The 17,513-nt window shown below is 38.8% G+C and overlaps 1 protein-coding gene across 6 annotated transcripts in view; it reads right to left on the bottom strand.

Annotated features, from left to right (window-relative positions):
- The window catches only part of baiap2b (BAR/IMD domain containing adaptor protein 2b), a 61,427-nt gene continuing 43,914 nt past the window's right edge, over window positions 1–17,513 (bottom strand). For 3 of the 6 annotated variants that reach the window (XM_047159610.2, XM_053685019.1, XM_047159607.2), the window contains 7 exons: window positions 11,843–12,073; window positions 10,153–10,351; window positions 9,206–9,407; window positions 8,390–8,458; window positions 7,957–8,119; window positions 6,752–6,789; window positions 3,980–4,603 (listed from right to left, as the gene is read on the bottom strand). In XM_047159610.2, the coding sequence (XP_047015566.1) occupies window positions 4,573–4,603; window positions 6,752–6,789; window positions 7,957–8,119; window positions 8,390–8,458; window positions 9,206–9,407; window positions 10,153–10,351; window positions 11,843–12,073 (933 nt within the window). In that variant the 3' untranslated portion in view covers window positions 3,980–4,572. Of the gene's footprint in view, window positions 299–829; window positions 873–3,979; window positions 4,604–6,751; window positions 6,790–7,956; window positions 8,120–8,389; window positions 8,459–9,205; window positions 9,408–10,152; window positions 10,352–11,842; window positions 12,074–17,513 lie in introns of those variants that run through there. The other 3 variants (XM_053685018.1, XM_047159608.2, XM_053685020.1) reach the window with 3 other exon arrangements.

Consider the following 17,513-nt stretch of genomic DNA (forward strand, 5'->3'; position numbering starts at 1 on the left):
ATAATAATAATAATAATAATAATAATGTACAACAAAATGTATTTGCACATAAAAGTTAGAAACAGCGTCTGTGTCATGTTTCACTGTTGGAAATACAGTCCCAGTTCAGCCTGTGTAACCTTGGCATGTGCATAAAAGTATAGCAGCTTTACTGGAGGTCGCTTTATTAAAGCTGTAATGTTTAGAAAAGAGAACTGTAGATGTGAGGTCCTCAGCAGCAACCAGCTGACATCTCTGCTCGTGGATGGAGCTGTTGTGGCACTGTCAAGACATGAAGGTACTGAAAGGGTCTGGACGTCTACAAACACAAACCACAACACTGACTATTCACTTGACAGAGGAACATATGTTGAGATGTTCAAAAGCTTGCTGTCTGTATATAGTACATGCTAAAAGCAGATCCACTGTGCCAAAATGAAGCCAGTCATTTGACACGTAAAGAAATTACAAAGAAGGTTTTCCAAACATTGATAAAGCTTGAATTTCACTTATAAATATAAAATCCTATATGCATAATATTTTGGCAGTGAAATACTTGGTTTGCAAGCAGTTGCAATGAGAATTATTAGCTTTTCAAGGAATACAATTGTGCAACAATCTCTTATTCTTCCACTGAATCGAACTTTTGGTTAAATGTTAGATTATTCAAGTTGCACAAGTTTATTCCTAAAATGAAGGATACTAAGAAATTCCAACAATTTAATAAAATCTTCAGGTGAGTTAAGTGGAGCGTGAATAAAAAGCCAATTAATGCCATGGGTAATGGTCCATGAAGAAAATCAAATCTTAACTTTTCATAGCTGAATGCAAAAGGCAATAAGTCACTTACGTCATTATTGCTCATTCAAAAGCGGGCAAATTCGGGGCCCATGCTGAAAGAATAAAAAGAAACCTTGTGTTTGAAAGCTTGTCTTAATAATTAACAAAATGTTAGAACTTTGGATCTAAGTAATTTGACAACATGACTTCTAAAACTGGTTACGATCAGCAGACTTACATGGTTCATATTTGGTTAAAGTTTACATCTTACCATACATGGACTATGTGAAAGTACTACATATTACGTCTCTGTAGGATTATTAAAGTTCTCCTTCTCTTGCTGCCATTGTGATAAAAAGCAACATTAATCGCTTATAAACTCTCAGCTAATTATTTAATTATTCATTTTAAAGCATATTATTTGTATAGTGAAACAACTGGGAAAGGTTTGTAGAAAAAGGAATCCAAGCCTGGACCTGCCGAAAGCTCCTGGAGTAAAGGGTCAATGATCTTATCAATAGTTACAAACAGAATTACTAATATGTGTGTTAATGAGCCAAAAAATACAGCACCTCTGTAAATTAAGGTTCTTAATGAGCAAACTAGCAAAGAGATAAACAAACAAACAAATACACAAGACACAGTATGTCCCAGAGAATCTCCTGTGTAAGGGTGAAGTACAAATGACAGTGATGTGAAGAGAGCATATTAAAGCTCAAAAACATACTTCACTCACCACAGATTCTCTCCGTCTCTCTCACCCCCCAGACATATTCACAACACTTATGACTTCAAATGTGTAGGTAGGAAAAACAGCTGGGGAACCTAGAAATGCTGCTTTTCTCAGGTAATGGAATATAGCATTTGTCTAAAAATAGACCAAAATGTGGATTTTTTTTAAAAAAATTAAGAAACAGTATGTTGGTAGACTAAAGGCTTGAAAAGTGTGCCATGGATAGAGTAATGGAAAAATGGAAAAAGTGTTACACTTAACTGGCTTTAAAATCTGTAGTGATCATTGGGTCACATTCCAAAAATAAATCCAATATGTTTGGCAGCCCGAGAAAACGCTTCACCTGGTGAAATTGACATATTTCTACTTTATAGATTTCTAAAAACTACATGCCTGAACTGCAAATCTGCTTCTCTTTTGCATGCATCTCAACTAGAAGTAAACTTTTTAAAGTCAGGTTACCACCAAAAGTGAAATAGGAGAATATTAAAGATATATATTCTATACTGACTGTCTATTTTACTACGGCATGTAGCTATTCAACAACTTGATCAAAGTGTGACATTTTCCCAGACTGACAATCATAGAGTAGAGTTGTGAAAAAAGGTTACTTGTATGACAAATTATTGCTAAACTTTATTACATAAGTGTTAAACTATTTCTATAGCAACAAACAAGCACATTTATGAAGATGTGAGTTCAGACAAGAGTTAATCAAAGACAGCTTGAGGAATGACTCCATGCTCTCATCTCAATACATAGTTTTATTCAGGTTTTCGAAGTAGAAAGTCACCATACATTTGAGGTTATGCTGCAACATTACACTGTTTTTGGTGTTCCCCCAAAATGCATGCATGTTTATATACAGTATATTCCCTCTGTATAATATTGAGGGTCTATTTATCTGTTTATATATATATATATATATATATATATATATATATATATATATATATATATGTGTCCATATATTATATATATATATATATATATATATATATATATATATATATATATATATATATATATATATATAAATTTAGATCTTTACATCCACGTGTTAGCATTCCAAAGCACAAAGACAGACTGAGTAGATCGAGTGTTTCCATTTGGGCACCAGGACTGAGAAGAACGTGGCAGTCATGCCTCGGCTTTATTCTAATGCAGAAAGAAGAAGCACTGGCAGCTTCCAGTCGTTGACCCCTTACTGCTTTTGTGTCTAAATTTATCAAAAAAGAGATGGACAGGGTTGGCAAAAAAGGAAATGAAGAGTTCAGATTTGTCACACACACACTGAAAGACAAATTGAGACGTGAGAGGACAATGAGAGGAGAGAGACAGATGCAGCCAGCTACATACTTTTCTAATGTGCAACACTTTACATCATTTTCCACTGGGAGGCATGTATAATCATGAGATGTTTCAAGCATTAAATTACGCCTTCAAACAGCAAATGCAGTAAGTGTGTGTGGGAGATCTGGGAAACAGCTGCGAGTGACGAGGGAACGAGGGCAGGACTTTGAAGATGCACACAGTGCTAATGATCAGAACAGTGCTTTGAGATGCATAGCTCATTACTTGGCTACTCAGTAGAACAGAAAACAAAACACGTCACATCATTTTTCATCCATTATTCAGACAGTCAGTGGTGGGGAAGAAGAATGTTTTTCATTACAACACAACCTCACGTGAGCTGAGAGAAGGCTAGAGCACCTACTAGAAGGATAAATTTGACTGGATTCTTGTCACAGCATCAAATAAACAGAAGAACATCACGTTCTACCTATCATTTGATTGACTTACTTTTAATTAGCTCAGTAAATGCCATTATTTGTATTCAGTATAGATTATTTTCAGCACAGAAGGACAAATACATCTTGGCATTAACAAAAAACAAACTTAACAGACTGTGAGCACCAGTGAGCACCTTGAGCACAAAAATCGGATCGCTTATTCATCTTCAGATACCACTTGGTGTAACCATGGTGGATCCAGAGCCTCTCTCTCACTAGTCCATTGCAGGGCACCATATACACACCCAGTCATATCTCTGTGCAATTTAGAGTTGCCAGTCCACCTGCTAGCATGCTTTTGGGACATTTGAGGAAACTGGAGAACTCACATAGAGTGGAAAGACAATAACCCGAGCTCAGGATCAAACCAGGGACCTTGGAGCTATGAGGAAGCAACACTACCTATGTGCCACCAACCTGCCATCTTATTGTATCTACAAATGTAATTTAAATATGTACAAGAGACACGGCTTCCCAGGAAATTATGGTTCCGATTTGGAAAATCAACATGGTGGCATGTAGCTTTTCTTGGTTGGATGTTTGAAGCTAGACAGCTACACAGATAGATCTGTACTTTTATTTCTGTGATGTGTTTGTAATGGGATTTTGGGACTCATATCATTTAGATGCTGTCAGATTCAGACTCTCGGACATTCTACTTGTTGTTTGAGAAACAGCCATATGGATACAGACATAGCTGTAAAGACAATTTCGGTCATTTATTATTCAGGGATTTCAGGGAGCACAAATGAAGAACGAGCTGTCTTCTACAGAACATCTTAAATGCTAAGTGCAATAAAAAAAAAAGAAAAAAGAACAGACTTTGGCTGACTGTGAGGATTACATCACTTGTGTAAGAAAGCTCATTTGTCTGACAAAGTAAAAGAGCTTTTCCTTCACTTAAAATGTAAAAATGTTATGCGTCAAGCAGCCACTCACTACTGCAGCCTCATCTTCAGCCACAGATTTTAGTCCCATTTCTGCAACCCAAAAAATGTGCACTTTCAATATGCATGAAAGAAAAGCAAGAGTTACATATTCACTGTTTTTCTGAGTCCATTTCAGTGAGCTCATTAACAACAGACCCGTAGTCCTCAAAACTGAAGCGTTGTGAGAACTGTTCCGTGGAGATTTATAAGAGCTAACGAGTGGTGTAATAAGAGGGAAAGGGAAGGTGGGCGTTTCTCCTCTTCTTTGGTGGGTGAAAAGGCGGATGGACGAATGAGGGAAACAACCGAGTGAGGGAGTGAGGGGAGAAGGACGGTTGGTGTCTGTGTGTCTGTCCTTTCACACTGTCGAAATCAATTTGATCTCCGAACTGTGGAACAAGAAGAGGGAGAGGCTGCCAGGTTGGGTTCAGACACACACCCACACAACAACAACAACAATGCAACACTGCAGGATGAGCACAAGGAGCTCAGTGAATGACACAAAGCTACAGTTAATTACGCTAAGTTCAGTCATCAGTGCTAAATAGTGATATAATTAAAGGCATAATTAAACCAACAATGCTAATGCTGCAGGCAATGAATAAAAGCAGCTAGCCGCCATTTAGCATGGCATCATTTGCATAATGCTAATTGGTGGCCAATGGCTTTTACTCATCATTAGCATTCTGTTTAATGTTTTTATCCTCAAGCTAATGGTAGTGGAATGGGATCCTGTCTGAGGTGGTATTTTTTGCAGTACGGCTGTTGTGTGATTTAAATCCTAGACGTAACAATAGGCAGTGCTGTGCTCCTTGAGAGGAATGTTTTATAAATTCTCATGAAATAACCAAACAAAAGCCCTTACAGCTATCCATGCATGTTCATTTAAGCTGGGACTATTACTGTAACTGTACTGCAAAAAGCCCCAATAAATCCGAATAGAGGGATTATACAGCTCCTTGTGATATCTGGCAGGAAGTGGGGGTTACAGTAGGTTTAGACTATTTTCCTGGCTTTTGCTTAATTCTTGTCCCACCACAGAACTCAAAAGCTAATATATACGTAAGGAATAAAATACAAAGACCAACATGGAATAAGCAAAAGCAAGGGTCAAAAACAAACACAAAATGGGATGGGATAACAAAACAAACAATAAAGCAAAGAAATATAGAATCCATAGAATAGGATATGAATTTAAATCCTGTAGATTGGTATGTTACTACAAAGGACGGGGAATTTTCTCCATAGATGAACAAATACATTTCTACCCTGCTGGAAAAAAAACAAACACCTTTGACTTATGCTGCATTCATGATAACTGTTTCCCCATTGACTCAGAGTTCACAAGACCTTCACTAAAAAGGAAAAAGTTAGCACTTTTTATGTGAAACAAATTTTAAACTATATGCACAAGCACCCCAGAAGAGCACAGGCGCATGAAGTCAGTGTTTACTTTGTACTGTTCTGCAGCACTTACTGTTATTTATTTATTTATTATTAGTCTGATTAATCTAATTAGTCAGAAGGATTCATTTTCTATAACTACAGCTCAGTCATTAGAACAAGTGCATTGATACAGCGCTTGCAGACTACTATGTTATCATTTCTATAGTAACAACTTACATGGGGACTTGTATTATGGATGCTCCACATACGAGGATTAAAAAAAAAAAAAAAAATGGTGAGGTTTTCTGTGAGGAGACTTTTATTTAGCTATGAGGCTCTAACTTTGCGGGTGGGAATTATGAACTCTGCGTCCATTCAAACAGATTTTTCCTGTTTAGAGTCAGAAACAAAGAGAGTCAGAAACACTCCAGTTTCCACTTAGTCATGAATGCAGCATGTGCTAATTAGTTGGTCTGGTGCTGGTTGACTAGCAGAACACTACAGCTAAAGCAGGTCTTGCTGGTTGCTTATGTGTAACCAGTACGCATTATATTGATAATGCTGGTGACCAGCTCTGCTGTGCCAAGCAGTTTACTTTCTTTTCAGCAGACAGAATAAATGTTTTGCACGAATATGTTCTTTACTTTTTCAAACAAAGTTGTGTGGCACTATCATCATAAATGAATAAACCTGATGATACAATGCTTATCATCTATGGGAGAGGAGTTTTTTTTTGGAAATCACTATCGGGTACTTCTAAGGATTTTCAAACCCATTTAAACAACAGGAGGTTTAACCTCCATCTGTCCATCATGGGTTTGGGTGCACCGATTGGTCACCTGCCCACCTGATCAAGTTTTAGCCAAGAGCTCCACAAGCTTCTATTAGAGATGCCAGCTTCAGCTGCAGGTCAAGCAGACAGAAACTGTTGCTTGCCACATTCATAATTGTTTGGATTAACTATGTGATAATTTAGTTGAATAAAACTAAAAAAAGGTCAATACATAATAGAAAATGGGACAATGAAAAATAGAAAAGACTTAAACAGAATTTAAAACCTCCCTAATGCATGGCATTATTTATTGACCGAACAATTCTACAGTAACTGTAAGAGTTCTGTGACTAAACTCTGTAAAATCTGAAAGTCTTACCTTGTTGGGAAACGGGCCTCGTAGCCGTCAAGCCCTTGCTGTGGGAAAAGAAAAACAACGTGTAATTAATGTGCTTAATGATGCTGCATATTAGCACAGCTAATGTGAATCTCAAATCCTCAACCTCCATTAAATATGAGGTTCAAGTGTGTGAGAGCTGAATGGCCACTAGGTGGCAGTAGTAGTGCGTTAAATTGGCACTACAACGTGTGTTACAGTGCACTACGGATGAAGTCAGGGCAGACCGAATAAGCTCATAAATAGTGTACAGGGCACATGGTGGCAGCCTGATGTATGCGTACAGGGTGTATTTACATTTAAGCATCATTCCTCTGTCAGTAAAGATAACAGCCAGAACATAAACTACTGTATATGTCAAAAGTATGGAAGCAAGCTGTGTTTAATAAAGTTTAACAATTTTCAATTAGTTAAACATTACTCTAATTCTAATTCACTGTGTTGGGACCTCCCAGCCTGTCATTTAAACTGACCACTTTATAATTATTTGCAAACTATATTAACTCATTTGATTCAACCCATATAATGAAATGTTCTTGTGCTCAAAGGTAAACAGGAAGATTTTGAAGAATGTGGTGTTTAAGCAAAAACCGGTTACAAGTTTAGAAAAGATTTTTTATCTATTCAGTCAAACCATTGTTCCATGAATTTTAATGTTTTTTTCCACATGAAGGCCTATACACCATTAGTCCAATCATCTAGTGACACCTCTCGACACCTCTCTCTCTCTCTCTCAGTCTATGTCTCTCTCTATCTCTCTCTCTCAGCTGAGTCCAGGTTCTTCTCACATGCACACACATACAGAAATTGCTGTGGGTAATGTTCTGAAACGTCCTTTATGCTGGCGGCTCTAATGGAGCTCATCCCCACTGGGCTGTTGAGCATGTGCAGACCAGCTGCATCTCACTACATTTATTTTCTGTTTCATTCCTCATATGCTATAAACATGTACATACCTGCACAGCCTGTATGTACAGTGAAATTTGATTGGTCCTGACTGCAAATTGTTTGAGTTACTAGGTCATTTTACTAATACGCTGATGATTTAACATATACATATATATTTATATTCACCGATGTGCCTGAATCAACTGATGTATGGAGTACACATAATACAGTACATTGGGAGACTGCTCATATATACAGTGTGTGTGTGTGTGTGTGTGTGTGTGTGTGTGCGCACACACCTGCGAGAATCCTGGCGTTGCAACGCTGTATGTTCTCTGATGTCTGCCCAGTGAGGCGTTCTGTGCCATTAGCCGAGAGGTGGGGCCGTAATCTGGAGACGGCAGAACCATCGGTTCTCTCTCAAGAAGATTCCCTGTGCTGCAGCTCCTACCATGCTGAAAACTACACCCACAAACTTCATATTAGTCAACTATCAATTAAGCATGCACACAGTAAACTGTTTTAACGGTAAAATCAGTGATGCTAAATTAATGCACAGTTAATTTAGCCCTGGTGAATTTATCATATTCCTACACATATACTGTATTGTCTTCTTAAAAACCACTGTCCTTATGTCAAATCAATGGACTGTAAAAAAAGGCTAGGCGATGAGGAGGCAGGTCTAACCTCCCACTTGCGAAAAAGGTGTTAATTGTGACTGTTTTGTATTACCTGACGCCGAGTCGGCTGCCGTCTGTCTCGGGGATCACTCTGGTGTAGGAGAAGGGGAACCATCCTCGCCTGGCGTATAGAAATACAAATTCAACATCAGGCACGATTCGTGTAAGTAATATACATGTCATCTTTTTATTTTTCGATCTAATGAGTGCAATGTGAACTAGCAGAATAAAACTACCTAATCACTACCTAAAGACTTTCTCTCATGTCCATTTTAGAAGATGTTTTTGATAGAATGTAATGCTTGTAGTGTTGGATTTACACCGAAGACTGGCATAATTACGTAAAGCATTAATGATAATGAGTTTTTATTGGTCACATATATATATGTACAGTGAAATTCTTTTCTTTCCATACCCCAGCATGTCATGAAACTGGGGTCAGAGCACAGGGTCGACCATGATACTGCGCCCCTGGAGCAGAGAGGGTTAAGGGCCTTGCTCAAGGGCCCAACAGTGGCAGCTTGGCAGTGCTGGGGCTTGGACCCCCAACCTTCCGACCAGTAACCCAGAGCCTTAACCGCCAAACCATCTCTGCCCCATTTACTAACAGATTTTATCAACTACTCCCAGTAATTGTGATGGAACAGGTTTTCTGTTTGAGTTAACAGGGTATTTGTTTGAATAAACAGTTTTCAATTTTAGTAAATAATTGTTCAAGCAAATAGTATTTAGTTTGATTAGACATGACTTTGTGTTTGAGTACACAGTTTTTTGTACTGTGTACTTAAACAGCTTTTCTGTTCATGTAAACATGTAAACATGTTTTCAGAGCAATGTGTCTAAATTATTTTAGACATGTGCCACTCACATCCTCGTCTTCTCACTCTCTCCATAGTGCCACCCGTCCCGGGCCTCGGGCACCAGCAGTGTGATAATGTCGCCTTCAATGAAGCTGAGCAGTGTATTGTTGTCTCCGGCTGAGTGTGAAAAGATTGCCTGGACACGGGTCCGCCCATTCCTCTCCAGGCCAGCCGCAACTGAGCTCGACCTAGGCAGTGTCTGAGTCTCTGCTGTGTTCAAAGATTAAAGAGTTGGTGGTCTAGTAACAGTCAGAGGCATGAATGATCAATACAAAGGCAAAGGGGATGGCTGAAGTGGGCAAAACTAATCAAAACAGGATGATAAAGCAAATGTTCACTATGGTATTTAACTATGATATAGAGGTGTTCTATATTTCATACATTTGTAGGAACAAACGGGGCCACAGAATTTCATATAATACAGAAAGTCATATAATACACCCCATGGAAATTGTTGGCTTTTTTGACATATTTGGACAACTAAAGATTTGATCCTCTTTGAAACAGTTCTTAGGATGTAGGATAATAGAGGTGTACTTATTTTTTCACTTGACTATACATTGCATGTCAACTGTTTTCCTCCAAAACTTTGCTCTTAAAGCACCTGAAAATACCACCAGACACCAGCTGTGTCCTTCACCCATTTTCCTGGCTTTTTAAAGCCTGTCCTTTCTATTCCCTCCAGTTCTGGCCTGTTTTCATTAAGCATGTTTGGACTCATATTGCCAGAGTGCAAGAGACACTGTCTTCTAATATAGAGAGAGGGAGAAAAGGAACGATTGCTCCAGCAAGTCACCTACTTTTACCAGGAAACAACATCTGTCCTTGTCCTTTAAAGGTATATCCAATGGCTGAAGTAAGCTAAAGCCGCTCCATTTAGTGTGTGTATAACAAGGATAATAATTTTCCAAAAAAAAAAAAAGTCACTGTTTCTCTAAAGGCTACATGTGCTTACCCACAGTGCTCTTGCTCTTGGTTGGTGCCACTTTGCGGACAGGCAGTGTGTTAGAGTAGATCTCACCGCTTTGCCGGTGGACCTGTGTTGAGGCCGATTTGGCCTGTGCAGCTTGGCTATCCATCCAGTGCTGGTAGTCCTCTCCATGTGCCCCAGATGTTCCATTCAACATTGGAACACTTTCCATTCCCATCATCCTCTAGGGAGGCAGCAGAAATGTGCCAGGTCATTACAGAGTCCTTTATTACAATCAGAATTACTCTTATTCAATAGCTTCCTCCTGGTTTCAGGTTCGCTGACATCAGCAAATAAACAGATTTCCTCTGAAATAGTACACTTCTCCAGAACTGCTAGTCTTTTCAAACAACCCAGTGTTTCTGTTCTTTCTGCTCAAAATACCCTGCTGTGAAGTTACCCGTAAGTTCTATATAGCCTTCTCAAGAAAATGCACTAATTCATGTACCACTGATTAGGAGCTGTATAGCCTTTTCTCAATCCCTCCAAACGAACCTAAGCATACCGTATCTTGTATTAACGACTTGTCCATAAAATCATTACACTACAACATAGAACAGTATTCCTAATTTATGCAGGAAAACTGCTGTAGGCTGAAACTGTCAGATTTAAGCATGGTGCATATACACTGAAAAGGGAGTACATTTTCTCTTTTGTAATAACCCACTATAAATGAAGCTCCAGGGTTAGTCTTTTAATATCACTACTATTGAAGGAAAAAAAGAAGGAAAGAAACAGAATGAATCCTCATGGCTGTTTCAGTTAAACTGGGTAAAAGTTATGATTTCAATATTTAATTAAGTTGCCTCCAAACCACTTGAGCTACACATTAAGGGCTTGAAAGTTTTGCGTAGGTGCAGTGGATAGCATTTCCCTTGGGTTCTCTGGCCTCCTCTCACCTCCCAAAAACGTGTTGGCAGGTGGATTGGGTACACTAAATTGCCTCTAGATGTGAGGACTGGTATCCTATTCAAAATGTATTCTAGCCTCACACCCAGTGTTCCAGGGATAGGCTCTGAATCCACCGCAACCCTGACCAGAATAAAGCACTTACTGTAGATGAATGAACAAACGAACAAACAAACAAATGAATACATGAATATAATACATGAATATATGAATAAATGAAGTTGCACATATACTATATCATCACAGAACCCAATCAACCTGAGTTCAGATGGACTGAGTTCTCAATATTTATGTTGCACAGATATTCATTATGAATATTCTTATGATCACAGCAGCAGTTCTTAGGTACGAGGCTATAGTACATTATAAATGATAAAACGTATGCAGTTTTCACATCTTTAAGTAAGATGATGATTATAATTCGGTTATTGTGCAATATACCAGAGTAAACATAAACGAAAACTGTCCCTCCAATATCAACAACAAAGATGGATGAAAACCTTTTAGTATACAAAACCATAAAGTGACCATCGCACCAGGCAGCAGGAGTTATTAAGTGTACTTTCTAAAAATGTATGCGCTGGTTTAATGATGTAAAGACATTCTCCGCATTGACAAACTGAGGATCACTGGTTAGCCCGATATGTCTCTTTTTTTTTTCTTAAAAGAAAAAAAAAAAAAAAACCCAAAAACTTGAAAGCTCTAAAAACCATGTGAAATGGAGCTAAGCTGGCCTTAAGCAATTTGAGCCATATCCTTCACTCACCTGTTGGTTGCCCATGAGAGCAGCCAGTTCAGGTGAAACAGGTAAAGGTTTGGCTCCTGGTATGGGATCTGAGATCACCAAATTAGATTTAGAGGCATGCTGTTGTCCTGTACCCAGTGTTCCCCCTGAGCTCATCTGCTGTGCAAGGTGAACAGCTCGGTCTGGGAGTTTATGGGGGTCAGAACATGCCTGCTGCCACATCGGGATCTTCTGCATCAGCAGGTCTTTACCCTGAGCACACACACACACAAATATTTTCAATTTTAACAGAGCTATCAACTAGTGGGAGACATGAGTCTAAACGAAATGTGTAAAGATACATACAGATGGCTGGGTACAATCACAAAATATATAGCCAATATTATAGAAAGTATAGCTTCAGTAAAGGAAACTTTACCAAAGACCAAAAGGTCTTTCTACACACACACACACACACCTCAAGTAAAGTGCAAGCGCACTTAAATCCACATTGATTAGAGTCTGTGATACAGAGAGAGTGATAGAGTGATCCCTCTTCACCACTCTATTATACTCCTCTAAAACACGGAGGCTTTGCACTTTGCTGTGCTACTTTAAAGCAATGAAACATCAATCTTACACCTTAAGACCTGCTTTGTCTGTTCCCACTCCACCGTCCCTCCCACACACAGACACACACACACACACACACACACACACACACACACAGACACACACACACACACACACACACACACACACACACACACACACACACACACACACACACACACACGCACAGGGCCAGATATCACCGCATTACCCCACACTATTCTTGGCTCTAGGTCCCAACTGGGCATTGAGACAAGAAACTCAGAGCTCAGGAGCACAAACTTGCCTACGCTGCAGAAAGGAAAGAAAACTGAATTTTTACAGGTTATCCATAGAGCAAGGACATTTAATTAATGCCATCTTTGTGTACAGTGTATGGACGGGAATAACAATGCCTGTCCAGTCAGATGGTACAGTATCTAAGAGCACTGCCAACATTTTGCAGCTGCCGCCTCTTTGAAAGAGCAGTTTGTAATGTTTGGCGTCCTCTACTGCCTGTAAAGTGAGTCAAAATTGCAGTGGAATCATTGACAAACCTTTTCCTACCCACAAACCAATCCCACCCCCTCAATTTACACTGCTACACATTAGGGATGAAACCTGAATAACAATGCATTATTTGGAATGAATAAATTGTGTTCATTGGATCCAATGGATACAAATACAGATATGAACATGAAGTGGCCAAATTTTCCATGGCATTTGTCAAAATATACATTAATCCTTATCGATCCTTGCATGGTCTTTTTTTTTAATTGCTGATCTATACATTCCTCCATTTATTCATTTATAGTATATTCAATTCTGGTTGAGAAATTAAAAAGGTAGAGAGCAGAGAATAAATTATCAAGACCTATAGAGAGAGAAGGTGAAAGAAATATTGACAGGCAGACAGATAAACAGACAGAGAAACAGAGAGAGACCACCTACATACTCCTTTATCTGAGTCACACTCGAAAGGTTCCCCTGCTGAGGCAATTATCACCCACGCTGCCAGCCTGGCACCCACATGGGCACCTGCAGAGGGCATCGTGACCAACCTGACTAGGGCACTAATGGCCATTTGTGTGTGTTTTGAGAACAAATGTGCAAGGACAAGGAGGGAGAAGTACGAGTTGGCGATGCTAATGTTTACAGTGACATTTATGACATTTAGCTGACATCTTTATCCAGAGCGACGTACAGAAGTGTTTTGTAGTCTCTATCAAAACACATCCTTATGCTAGTTCACTAGGTCAGGGACATAGAGTACCATCAGTCTAAAAGCTTATTTGGGGAGAAAATCGGTCATAAAGTTTGATCACAATACAGATATCATAGATATAAATCTTTTCCAGCACTGATGGACTTCACTGTTTTCATTAACGGTCATATGCACAGCTGGTGACTTATGCCCAATATTTACATGGGGAAAGTTATGCATATTTGGAGATGGGCTAGACAGTCAATTTTTTGGGCTCGCCATTCAGATTATGCAAATTGCCATCGTTTACGCCTCAGGACTGCCAGATTTAAACAAACATATTGTCAGTAGACTGAGGTATGAACAGTGCTAAGTGTAATATCACATGTACATTTGGTTTAATTTAACAATATGTCTTCCACCCTCATTATACAGCAGTTAATAAAATAGCACTGGATTGAGCCCGATCTATCCTTTTTGCATTTTATTTGTTGATTTATTTATTATGTTTTTCAACATAGTGGCTGACAGTTAATTGTGCACACAACTTAATGTGGCCAAAAGATGCTAAATCAAAATCATATAGGGATGTAGGTGATTATATCATGCATTTAATTCTCTATTTTGAGTTGATGAAGTAATAAAATAATGCCAGTGGTTTGGTTACTGTGACGTGATGGCCTGTAAAGAAAACATGCTGACAGTTTGAAGGATAAGCTGACTGAGCATTCATCTCACATCAAGTAAGTGTAGTTCAGAATTGCATCTATTAAAAAAAAAAAAGTCTCTGATTAAAACTTTTTTTTGTGGATGATAAAATGAATCACATGTACCTGAGACATGCCTCTGTTTCACTCAAATGCTCACGTAACTTCTGAATAATGCTTAAGCCTGTCGTCATAAATACGGTCCATTAAGAAGTAATTGATCAACCCCTTAAATTTCAACATAAATGTTACAATTTTGTTTGCAATGATGAATAATTTACAGATAACTTGTTAATTACAATAAGGTAGCTGAATTAACATTAAAACATATGTTTGTATGGAGTGCTTTACTTTCTTTCCGATTTCATGTTAAATCATTTATTTTAGAAGATATAAATGTATATTTTTAAAATGCAGTACTACTGTTTTGCTAGCAAACATGAACACTGTGATAATGCATTGTGTAGCATGAAAATGCCTTCATGTATTATATCTTTTTGGCTATGTCTTTTTCATAAGAATGTCTTGGGCTATTAGGGAATACCATTGCCATGAAGGGGTGTTCTTGGTCTGCAACAATGTTTAAGTAGGTTGTATGTGTCAAAGTAACATCCACATGAATGCCAGAACCCAAGGTTTCCCAGCAGAACATTGCCTAGAGCATTGCGCTGTCTCTTCCGGCTGGCCTTTTTCCCCATAGTGCATCCTGGTGCCATCTCTTCCCAGTGGCACGCATGCATCTGGCCGCCCACATGATGTAAAAGAAAACGTGATTCATCACAACAGGCCACCTTCTTCCATTGCTCCATTGCCCAGTTCTGATGCTAACGTGCCTATTGTAGATGCTTTCAGCGATGAACACAGGTCAGCATTTGCACTCTGACCGGTCTGAGGCTATGCAGCATCAGACACAGCAAGCTGGGATGCACTGTGTGTTCTGACACTTTTCTATCATAGCCAGCATTAAATTTTTCAGCACTTTGTGCTACAGCAGCTCCATATGGGATCTGACTAGACGGGCTACTCTTCACTCCCCATTAACATCAACGAGCCTTGGGTGCCCATGACCCTCTCACCAGTTCACCAGTTGTCCTTCCTTGGACCACTTTTGGTAGGTACTAACCACTGCATACCGGGAACACCCCCACAAGACCTGCTGTTTTGGAGATTTTCTGATCTAGTCGTCTAGCCATCACAATTTGTCCCTTTTCAAAGTCACTCTGATCCTTACGCTTGCCCATTTTTCCTGCTTCCAACACATCAACTTTGAGAACTGACTGTTCGAATATATCCCACCTTTTAACAGGTGCCTTTTGTAACAAGATAATCAGTATCATTATTCTTATTATTATTCTTATTCACTTTAAAGCCACCTGTCAGTGGCTTTAAAGTTATGGCTGATCGGTGTATAATGTTGTGAAACATCCACAAGTTAGTTCCTGTTGTCATTTTCAGAGCTGCTGTTTTAGAAAATGAATCAACATCTTCTGACAAATCAGATTCAAGAATTCACCAGTGCTGTGGTATAAAGACACACACAGCTTTATAGACATAAATATAGATGTACATAAGAGCTTTAAATATGGGTATTTGGTACTTAGTTTATTAATCCATATTGTTTGATACATATGAATTAGCTCTTTCCTAATTATACATTTTAAAGTTTGTATTATGAAAAAAAGAGTTGTGTCTCAAACACTAAGTCATGTCTCAGCAGGAGAAAGCCTTCGTGCTGTACCCTTTATTTGCTCAGTTGGCCTTGGTGGCAGACGATGATTAACAACCCAGTAGTCTGAGTGTGCTAGCCGTGGGCGACGGTGTGGAGATCCAGAGATGATGGTGTCTCTGTGGGAAGAAGGTCTGTTCCTTTTGCGCTACTCTGTTCCTGAGATTTTCCTGAACTTTTTTCTAATGGGACTTGTACACAGAGACCAAAGGTAGGTGTGTGTATGTGTGTGTGTGTGTGTGTGTGTGTGTGTGTGTGTGTGTGTGTGTGTGTGTGTGTGTGTGTGTGTGTGTGTGTGTCTATTAATCCATTTTCATCAACAGACTCATAGTCATTAGTATTCTCTCCCATTTTCCCTTTCCTAATTTCTCCCTATCTAGGAAGGGAATACGGAGATTGGGATGTGTCCCCATTTTCTACCCAACTTCTCATCCTCCTACACAACAATTATGTTCAACTTCATCTCAGTCAAACACAGTAAAGTCTTCATCAAATCAGTTTGAACCTTCCTACGCATTCATCTGCACTCTTTCACTCTCTCATCTATAGGGTTTACTGTTGGCTGTTATGTTCTTGCAGAAGTAGGCCTCACTTCCTCTCAGTCTCCTTGATTTTCCCCCTACATATGCTTTCCTTCCCACCACCCTGTCTATCAGTGATACAGCAGCGTGGGCCACATACAGAACAGAGGATAGAAACTCATTCATCCATACAAGACCGGAGTCCCCTCTATTCTATAGCTCACCTCTATTCACACACGGTCTGTATAACACAATGCATGTGGCTCATAGCACATTGGCACTGGCCCATGTCTATTCATCTGCTCTACCGAGTGTTTAATTAAATCTCACGCGCAAGGTAGGCAAGTCCAGGAATGGAACTCGGAAGCTATTGAAGTGCTCAGGGAAACTAGTTTCATTGTGATAATGTAGCCATCTGTCAAAATTTCATGTAAAAAGAAAATTTCACATATGCAGACCATTGTAAAGCAGACATTTTCACATAATTAGCAGCATGCTGCTTTATAAGATGGTAAAGAGAGGGAATTCTTAGGGCTGAAACAGCTAATCAATGAGTGTACTTCTTTATTAAATGTAGTTTACCATAGTATGATAATGTTAGTAAGCAAAGTAGATTAGTAGTATTGGTAGGAGATTACTGCATGACATAGGAGGATATTTAACTTACAAGTGTGGTGGCCTGGGAATACCCTTCACATGGTAAAATTTCAATATTTTCTACAATATATAGTTCTGAAAACTACAAATAATATATATATATATATATATATATATATATATATATATATATATATATATATATATATATATATATATATATATATAGGCTATTTTACAGAATTCAGCCATAGCAACATCTAGTGGGATTTCTCAGACCTCCACACATTCATTAATAAGCTTTAAACATGGTGAGGATTAATGTAAAGTATATTCATGGGCTTTTATCATGTGCAATAGTGTCTAC

The sequence above is a fragment of the Ictalurus punctatus genome, chromosome 13 (assembly GCF_001660625.3).
Source record: "Ictalurus punctatus breed USDA103 chromosome 13, Coco_2.0, whole genome shotgun sequence".
Taxonomy (NCBI): Eukaryota; Metazoa; Chordata; class Actinopteri; order Siluriformes; family Ictaluridae; genus Ictalurus; species Ictalurus punctatus.